The sequence below is a fragment of the Mya arenaria genome, chromosome 6, assembly GCF_026914265.1.
Source record: "Mya arenaria isolate MELC-2E11 chromosome 6, ASM2691426v1".
In the NCBI taxonomy this organism is placed as follows: Eukaryota; Metazoa; Mollusca; class Bivalvia; order Myida; family Myidae; genus Mya; species Mya arenaria.
Genome location: NC_069127.1, coordinates 11,902,173 through 11,912,609, shown reverse-complemented (window position 1 = coordinate 11,912,609; position 10,437 = coordinate 11,902,173). Strand labels below are relative to the sequence as shown.

The 10,437-nt window shown below is 36.2% G+C and overlaps 1 protein-coding gene across 4 annotated transcripts in view; it reads left to right on the top strand.

Annotated features, from left to right (window-relative positions):
• Positions 1–2,721: 2,721 nt before the first annotated feature.
• LOC128237287 (mitogen-activated protein kinase kinase kinase 4-like) overlaps positions 2,722–10,437 on the top strand; it is a 55,520-nt gene continuing 47,804 nt past the window's right edge. For all 4 annotated transcript variants that reach the window (XM_052952666.1, XM_052952664.1, XM_052952665.1 and 1 more), the window contains exon 1: positions 2,722–2,792. In XM_052952666.1, coding sequence (XP_052808626.1) covers positions 2,722–2,792 — 71 coding nt within the window. The remainder of the gene's footprint in view (positions 2,793–10,437) is intronic.

Genomic DNA, 10,437 nt, shown 5'->3' with positions numbered 1-10,437 from the left:
ATGAAACACAAAATAACTGTTTATGCTTCTTTCATTTCACTTATAAGATTTTCCTTCTTTATCTATATGGTCAGCAATTGGTAATCAGTATCCCTCTTTAATATTGTCTGCTAATTGGTCAGCACTTTTTTACCGAAATGACAACGCAATAAAGGAAAACAAGGCAGGACCGTATTCAGGGGGTCCAACGTGTTTTGTGTTTGTGGAATTTTAAGTGAGATAAATGTGTGATGCGGAATCGCAAAATAAATACTCCTACCGGGGGGCCACACGTACATGTAAGCTTCTTTCAGTTTTTTAACCTATGTGTCTAGAGGCCTTAGCAAAAAAGTTATTAAGTGTATAAACTGAACGATTTCTTGTTTACAAAGTGAGAATAGAAAATTGTGTATAATTCTTTGACCTATTTTAGCTATTTTTCATTGATTTTTTTGCATCTGTTTCTTCTTTTCGACGGCTAGTGCACTGGACACTCACTATACGGCCGTTGTTTATGTTTAAACACCATTTATGTTGGGCGAAGAAGTTTTATGCATTTTTGTGTGATGCAGAATCAGAATAAGCAGGCGTAAATAAAAGTGTATGAAAGACAGGTGAATACTTTTTGTAACAAAGGGAAATTTGTTACTATTTTAGCACGAAAACCACGAAAATACGTTTTAAAACAGTGAAGTCTAACCCCACCTCCCCCCTCTCCCCACCATCCCCGCATGACACATTTCTCCCACTTAAAATTCGGTTAACACGTTGGACCCCCTGGTAATACACCAAAACAATCTAGTCTAGAAATAATGTATATTCGAATTTAAGCGTTTTAACCGTTGCGTTTACCCTTTAAAGATGATCTGTCTTAATTTTTTTGGAAAAATCGTTCGCGGAGAAATAAAATTCTTCAACTTATAAACAATAGGAGATCTTATGAGCTCCTTTCCGATACTTTTTCATTTTATTCGACTAATTTTACCATGATCGATCAATGTGATTTCTAGTGTAAGTTAATAATGACCAATGAAAATCTTAAATGTATTCAGTTCGTTTCTATGCATTTCACTGCGAAGTCAGGGTGATTTCAGACCGCCTTACGGCCGTAAAAATATGTATAATACATATGGCTGTGCTTGTCACAGTATAGGTGACACTTGATAGATGCCAAAAATAATTTACTAGTATTTGATTTTAATGTTTAACTCATTTGACTTTACTGACAAAACAGCACATGAACACAGATTAGTGTTATGTGTAAATATTAGCGATATTTTGGCGCCTCTTTAACGATGGAATATATGGCCACGTAGCTAATAATTAAAAATCCCACTATACAGGCTATTTTTTAATATTCACACAAATTAATTGCCGTTTTGTTTTGTCTTTATGAGGCTCAATTATAACGTACAATACACAAACCACCTATGCTTGCTGCAAGGTGGCAAGGGGTAAGGTACCGTGAAATAGCATTGTGGCTGTTTATACGATTTACCGTGCTCGACTGACCCGATAGCGACCCCCGCCCCGAACAAGTTACAAAATTTACGTGGCATTGGATTTCATGTCCTACTAAAAAAATGATCGGTTTTTTTTTCTTAGATTTTTTTTAAATTTTGCTGTCATTCCTTAATTTATAAAATGTTTAAATCGACAGTTTTAAGTAGTCCAAATAAGTCTTTCCATGAGGTAGTCACCGCGTAGCGAGACGTACATAAATGTGTAGTGTTCACGGTAGAATTAAAAGCGTTTTCTTTTAAATAATTAAGACTTATTTTTGCGGGTATTGTATGTCTACGTTGCTATAATCCAGTGCAAGTTATAAGAATCCATATCGTTAACATAATAATACTTTAAAAGTCAATAGTATTAATTTAATTTATACATTATATAAATTACAAGCGTGCGAGGAACGACCGCAAGTTTGTGAATATCACACCTTAACATATAGTGCTTTGGATTTTGATGGTTTTGCATTTCAGGCTCAGTCAATTCAAATCCCAGAATTGCTCTTCAAGTATACATAATATTGAGGCGGCGATTCGTATAAATGACCTTGGGTTTAGATCGAAGGGTCTGAGAACTTAAAACAGGCTTCCGATGAGCCAAAATATTTAGGTTTTAAATGTGGCACCGGAGACTTCCCCCAAAGACCTTTTTGCATGTATTATTCGAACAGGTTGCCACATTAATGTGGGTTTTATTTTAGAAATGGAAGTCAGTTTATAGCTGTAATATATGTTTGCTTGTATTCTGATGGATTCCGAATCTGTATTGCCTGTTTTCTTAAACTTCTACTTATAAAAATCCCTATTCTTTATAAAGATCCAATATATCAGAATCAATCAAAGGGTCACTTCTTTGTTTTAAACGTACTTCTTTAATTGGAGCACTGTTATTTAAAACTGATAAAAATGTATCTTAAAAAAAATCCAATTTAAATTTAAATAATAACACGGACCTATAAACCATGTAATAAATAATTTAAATTTATATTATAACATAAGGATGGTAAAGTTGTGTGATTTTATTCTATATAGTATGAGTGTACAATTTCTCTAAACAGATATTGTGTCAAGTTCATGTGAATTATATTGAGCAAGATTGTATCTAATGACAATGAAATATAAGTGAACCAAGAAACATTTTTAAGCATTTTGCAGTAGTAATAGTATACTATAACCGAATATTTATTTATTCCGCGAGAGAGCACGTTACAAAAACGTGATTTCAACAACAATGGCCGAACCAGGAAAGGGGAAACTGGGCTGCTCACCAAAGGAAGATTTCAACCCATTAGATGAAAATATGTAAGTTCTAGAAAGTGTTTATTTATAATTCAAGGTATATTTTCTTGTTTGCATTTGACAGCGATTGTTTTGCAAGCATGTCAAGTTTGCAATTTTGCATTTACTTTTGTCATGTTAGGAGACGTCAGAAATCTGCACTGCAGACAGTACAGTCCATAGAAGTGGGTGGGGTATGATACTTTGCGAAATATTGTTATATTTAATGCAACTTCATTATTTATCAACTTGTTAAGTCTGAAGCACTCATTGGAAATGTAACATTATCATTCCCACCTGCTGACTCTAAATGCATCTGGTGTGGCATTCGGCCGAAAACCGTGGCATAGGCCAGCAACCAAAGGCTTCTTACTTTTTCAGAACAATATTTTTATAATCTGTATGTGCCTGGAAATCTTGCTAGTATTTAAATACTGTTAGTATCATAATTTGTCAGCATATCATTGTTTGTTATTTTGTGGTAAAATTTCATTCATCCCTGTATTTATTTAGAGGAGCATTGTTTGAGCATTGTTTATCAATGTTTATCATATGCAGCAATATAGGCACGTTGAATGTTATTGTTTTGATTCGGTCTGCTCGCGCATGCGCAGACCACTGGTTGGCAAAAAACATGGCGGAAACCAATACGGAAGTATCGAAGTTACCGAAACAAATTTCAAATTTAGACCAAGTTGCGTCGGATAGATACATAGAAAAGTTAAATGTTGGTGGAGTTCAGCTTCCAGATCCGTACAGCGTTGCAGTAAAAAGATGGGACAGCGATGTAAGCAAGTGGCCAAGTGTGCTATATGCTGATATTTACAATTACTTGATAAACTATCCGGGACTGTACACAGTTGAATCACTGAAAGCCTACAAGTCTGTAGACGGATATAATTAATTCCATTGTGGACATGTGCAGCAGGTTTTGTACCATGAAGTAAGCAAAGAGTCGACCGCTTGCTTACTGAAGACGAAAGTGACTCCATCACAAAGAGTGAATGACAAGCCATATGAGACTTGGGTTTGCATCGACAAAAAGGGAGGACATGTGATCAGAGCTCGCTGCACTTGCAAAGCTGTGTATGTACTTTTTAAGTTTATGTTTGTATATTTTTCTTGGTGGCTTATACAATTTAGTGAGACAAAAATAAACATTAATTAATGAGAATAAATTTTATTATTAAACCAGTTATTGAACCAGGCATGAAGTTAATGCCAGAGTGTCAATATAAATGGGGAATCATGAAAGTTAAGTACCTTAAATGTACCGGCTATTTCAAAAATATGCTTGAAAAGCGTTGTCAATTTATTTCAAGTATTATAAATCTTTTTTTCAGATTGGGTGAAGCTTGTAGTCACATTGCTGCTTTGCTGTTCAAGATGATGTCTGCAGCATTGTATGGCCTCAATGAAAAGTCAAGGACAAGGGTCTCCTGTGCTTGGAACCAGTTTTATAGGAAAAAGGTAAACAGTGATACAATAGGCTAATAAGAATGTTTTTTAATTGTCACACACAAGAATGTTTACCTCTGTGATAATCTCTAAATTTGTTTGCTTATATATGTTATCCAAAATCTTTCAAAAAACAATTTCATCTTTATATTTCTTATTTTTTGTATGCATTTTTCAGGTGCAGCCAAAACCTGTGGACATGATTAATTTCGACAACCCAAAACCTCTCCGAAAGAAGCGCCGTCAAAGAGTCCTTTCCACTTCTGTCGAGAACGATGATGGGTTTGACGCAGCCGAGGCACTCCGCAGTCTAAAGCGCATTTGCCCTTCCGCATGTATCCTGACTAAAAGCGACTCTGACACTGACACTGCATCAGAAGATGAAGACTTACCACCAGTTAGTATTTTATTTCTTTGTCTGCATTTAGTGCATTAAGCCTATTACTGAATAACACATAAATCCGAAATGGAGTAAGAACCAGATCTTAAATGCTATACTTTTAAATTATTAACTGTCAGAGCATTGTTTCAAATTATTATGCTTATTTTACAGGATGATTTACATTAAATAACACAACATAGCTTTATGGAGAATTTGCTTTTTTCAGGTGCTGAGGAGATTCCATGAGGTGGAACATGAGTCACCGAGCCCTACAGACCTAGAAGACAAATGTCAGCGATTTGTTCGTGACTTTCAAGTACTACCCCAACAGGTCATGAATCTCGAGGCGATGACAAAGGGCCAACAAGACAGTGTTCTGTGGCAACGACAGAGAAGGTGGCGAATAACAGCCACAGCAGCACATGATGTTCTGACCTTAAAGCAAGCAACAACAAAGTCAAATGTGCTGAAGAAAATAATGAAGTACCATGAGTGTGACCTTTCACGTCTTGATGCCATTAAGTTTGGCAGACAGCACGAAGAAACAGCAAGATCAATGTATAGTGATAAAATGAGGCAAAGTCATGAAAACTTTAATGTATCTGATTGTGGGCTTTTTGTTGACAGCACATTCCCATTGTTTGCAGCTACACCCGATGGACTCAGGGAATGTTCAGGTCATGGCAAGGGGCTTGTAGAGATCAAGTGCTCATACAAACATAGAGACTCAAAAATAGAAGACATTAAGGATCAGACTTTCTTCCTTAGGGCTATTCCAGTTAAACATATGTCCCACCCCAGGACGGCAAAATAAAGAAATTCTGTAGGGGGTAGGTCTTTTTCTTAATTTGCTACTGTAGGGGGTGGTGATAAGTCCAATTTCGCTTCTATAGGGGGGGCGTCATTTTCTTTTTTGCTTCTCACCGTATCTGCTCATTTATATTCACTGCCCGATGGTGAAATACCGGGGTTTTTTTATCCATATAACATATTTTACCGAACGTCGTGTACAGAATTGGTTTGGATACAAATTTTCGCGATATTACGAGTCGGTTCCGCGGTACCGGAAATCAGAAGAAGTTGCGTCCCTTGACAACAAGTTGGCGGAGGCGCCAGAATTTGTAAAGTCGTGGTCAAAGACCAACCTACAAAATTGGCTAGAAACCAATAGTTGCGCCGCATGTGTGGATACGTTTCGTGGTAAGTATACCAAATTGACAGTGTTCGACACTAACGGGGTCCCGGGATCCCGAGGACACCAGTTTTTCAGGAGGGACACCTGAACTTCGAAGTCCGGTATTCTGTCGGGACACTTAAATTTCTGACTGATAAACGCTAAATATCAATAAATAAGTAGCATTTAATTAATTTATTACCTAAATTCGGGCTCCCTAAATTTCTTGACAGCACATGTCAAAACAATATTATTAATTATCATTATCGGACTCATCAAAGCGAAAGTATAGCTGACTATTTGACTATAGTTACGTCATGAATCTATAAATAAACAGGTCATTTCACAGGCGCATGCAGGTTAACGCTTCAGTTTTGTTGTTTACATTTTAAACAAGGTCAGAGCTGACAGAGATTTATTATCGGTAAAATACTTATGTGGAATTGTTTTGCTTATGTGTCACAACCGCCCAAAAAGATGCCAACTCTGATGATACCTTTTATATAATATGATGCGACCTTTGAGTATTTACAGTAACATTTACGACACAAAAGAACTGCATCCTACATTCAGCATTCTTTGTTAATTGGCATTCAACTTATCAATATTCTTTGTTAATTTTAAAGACATATATTTTATGCCTTGATAAAAAATAATAGAAATAAAATTTGCATGGTTTTATTCATTAATTCAATAAATTTATAAAATTTTATGACTTTTTGGCGCGAAAATTAACATGTATACACAATTTTTGGTCGTCTGCTCTTCCAGTATGCACTACGACTGTTGGGCAGTCTGATTGATTTATCAACAGCTCTACTAAATATTGATTGGAGTTTTCACAAGCCAGATGTAATATTCCTACAGTTTCTTAATGAAAAGCACCGACATTTGACAAGACCCTGAACCATGATGTATTTTATGCGTATTTTCCAAAAATCTAAAAATAGTAACAACATCAAGTTTTTGTTTACATTGTATCCATCTCTGTTTTTGACTGAAAACAAAAGGGACTTAGACATTCTCCCGCTTTTGAACCCAATCTACCAACTTAGAGACCAAAATATACCTCACTGCCATTCAGTGCTACTAACCTGTCATTACATGCTGCTGAAAACATGTATAATAATTATGGTGGTTTATACTTGCATTACAAATTGAAAAGTAAAAGGATGTTGAATTTAATATTAAAACAGGCTCAACAATGAAAAAATGTAAAAAGTGGAAGGGACTCCTAATTTCAGGAAGGGACACCTGATTTCAAATGTTGGTGTCCCTTCGGGATCCCTTGGAAAAATGGTTAGTGTCGACCCCTGAAATTGACAACAGTTGTCTAGAATTTTATTAGAAATCATAATTTGTACGTATTGCGTAAATGTTATAAATCCGAATGTTTCGTCCCCTTAACATTTCGACCACAAGGTATTTTTAGGTTGTATATAATTACATGGGTGAAAGTTTCAGCCTCATGTGGCTTAATATGCACTTATAGCAACATATGAAGAAACAAGAGAACCGTGGTGTGTAGGTTATAGTCCATATAATGGAAAATAACCAAATTTATTAATGGAAAATAACAAAATTTATTACAAGCAAAGCCCAGTAATAAGTTTTGTTATTTTCCATTACATGAGCTGTAACCGACTTATAGTTCACCCTAGTTTCTAAGCCCAGGGGCGGATCCAGGAATCAACGTTAGAGGGGGCGTAGCTTAGGGGCGCAACCTTTTGACATGCACCCCTCCCTCTGAACCGAAAGTGTATGGCATAAACTGTTTGCATATGGATTGGGGGTTAAGAAATCAAGAAAAATTAACAATTTGTAGTTGGAAATGGTGCATTATGGGCGTATTTTATTATTTTTTATCTCCTAAATTGACATAAAAAGTAAACTTTGACGATTTTAGAGGGGGCGCGCACCGGATGCGCCCCCCTCTAAATCCGCTAGTGAAGCCAATCATCGAACAAGGCCGTATACAGCGTGCCCATTGGCTGCTCGAAGTTCATTTGGCGCGCGACATGTTTGTTGACCTAGTTATAATAATTAACTTATTGGGTGCAGATGTGATCTTATATGAAACCTATTCGAGCAAAGATTTAAAAATCTCTGGGTGATGATTGGCTTCGAAACTAGGGTGAGCTATAAGGTCCTATATAGCTCACCTGATCAAAGAGTTACAAAAGAGTAATTGCAAATAATCTTTGCATATAGACGTATAAAAAAATGAACTTCTCAAGGGGGTCCGAATTTGCTCAGAAAATATTCTAAAGGGGGTTCTTTTCTCATCAAATAAACTTCTGAAGGGGGATGGTCCATTTTGAAAGTGCCTTCCTGGGGTGGGACATATGTTTTACTGGAATAGCCCTTAGTGACAATAGACTGAAAACTAACCACCGCTACTATTCACAAATTCAGTTTCAAATGTATGTTTCTGGGAAGACATTTTGCGATTTTGTGGTGTTCACATACAAAGGAATAGTAATACAGACTGTACCCTATGATCCTGAGTTTGTAAATAGGTTAATTAAAAAGTGTACAGATTTTGCGATAAATGATCTTGTACCTGAGATTATTCAACACAAGTTGAACATGTAAAAAGAATTTAACCTTGTGAAATATACATAAATGTCCTAACTGTTTTTGACTGTTTTCTTCGAATTGTTGTATTAAGCTTTCAGGATTGTTCAATACTATGCATTTACCTTATTTTATTATATGTACTTAATTTTCATTGTATTGTGAAGCTTGATAGTTTTTACTCCTTTGCAAAAAGCATTGTTTGTAGTTTGTATTTTTGTTCCATTTTTATATGATAACATGGAAATAAAGAGATTACATCAAAATTGTGTTTCTCTTTTAGCTCACACTCTCATATAAATAAAGGTTGATTTTTACACTTTTTTACATTTAATAATGTTGTAAAGCCCATCCTTAAATAGTGTTCGTTTTTCGGGCCATGTTGGAACAAAAGAGGAACAACAATATATTTTACTTTGTCATTTCTTCATAGTCTGTCAGATGACTGCAAATAAATATTTGTTTAATTTGGCCAAATAGAAAACAAAAACAAAAGAAGATAAAGTTCATTCTCATTTTAATACTTCCAGTGACTTCATTTAAATTAGCTTCCAATAAGTTACATGTATAAGAAATATACCATTTATCAAGCATTAAACAGCACATTCAAAAGCACATTATAAGCATACATAAGTTATAAATATGTCTTTGAGTAGTAAATAATTTAAGCTTCCTGCTTTAAGCATTAACATTAATGTACACTAATTAACATGAACATAAAAGTTACTTCACAAGTTTGGAGAGAAGGTTTGTGAAAGCCGCACAAATTGTCAAATTAGAATCTGCGTGTCTAATTAAAGAAATAGGCAAGGTGTTTTTCAAAATTTGAAATCTTTTTACACGCTCAATTGCCCTCTCAACATGTATGCGAGACTTTGAGTCTTCTCGCACATTCCACTTCCCTCTGTGAGAACTGACTTTTCCCTTTCGCAAATGGTGGTATTGCCAGAGATGCTCCATGGGCTGCTAGTTCATCAGCAATGAGGAAGCCCCTATCGGCAAGAACAAGGTCACCTACTTCTAGAAGCTCATAGAATCCAGATCGTGCTGTGATCTCCTTGTCAGATACTCACCCGCCCCAGCACTTCGATAGGAAACTAACTGATCCATAGGGTGTTATGCCGATTAGGAATTTCAGGGTATTGTGACTTTTATAGTTAGACCATGTAGAAGCCCTAGCATCAAGATTTGTTGGCCTTTGAATGAAAATCTCACTACAGTCAATAATTACACGACACTTTTTGTAGTTCTTTTTGAATGTTCTTGGCATGTTTTTCATAATAGCATCTTTTGAAGGCCATTGCAAAAGAAATTTGAGTCGTTTTGCGAGATTAGGCAAGCTTTGAGTCAACACTCTTGACACCTGTGTTGGGCATGTCTGGAATCTCATAGCAAGGTCATTATTAGTGAGATTTAACTTAAGTTTCATCAACACCATAAGCAGTACATTGCCCCGGCAAAGCTTTCCGGTTGGTTTTATGACATCAGATACTGTTGCCAGAAGCCAGGTAAACATTGTCATTGATTGCAGACCAGTCAATGTTGATACCTCACGGTTGCCAAGGTTCTTGTATGAAAAGTTTGTTTTCTTTATCTGCTCTTTTAAGTCTCTATTTTCACACATTTTATCACATAAGGCGCTGATGATCCTTCTGCAGGGATGTATAGTCTGCCTTTAGGTTGTCAAGCTCTTCCTGGATGGGATCAGGTCCTGGATCTGTGCCTGCAAGTATGAAATGACTTATGCTGTAGGCATATACACAGCTGCAGTCTGTGTGTGTGGACAGTTCTGGATTTATTATGTATGCATGTCTTTAATTAGCCTTCTATATAATTCTTAGTGTGATAGGATGCTAAGTTATTTTTTTTGAGTACTTAAAGTTTAAAGCTTAATCTAATACCTTGGTCACACGATTGAGGTAGATAATGTCCTAACATCAGGAGTGCCTCAGCAATTTCGTCTTGGTCATTGGCTGGTTGGCGGTTTTCTTTGTCATTTGGTGTTAAGACAATTCTGCGTCTCTGGAGGCGCTTGAACCTATCTGCTCGTGCAGGAGTCTGCTCAGGCTGCTTGGCTG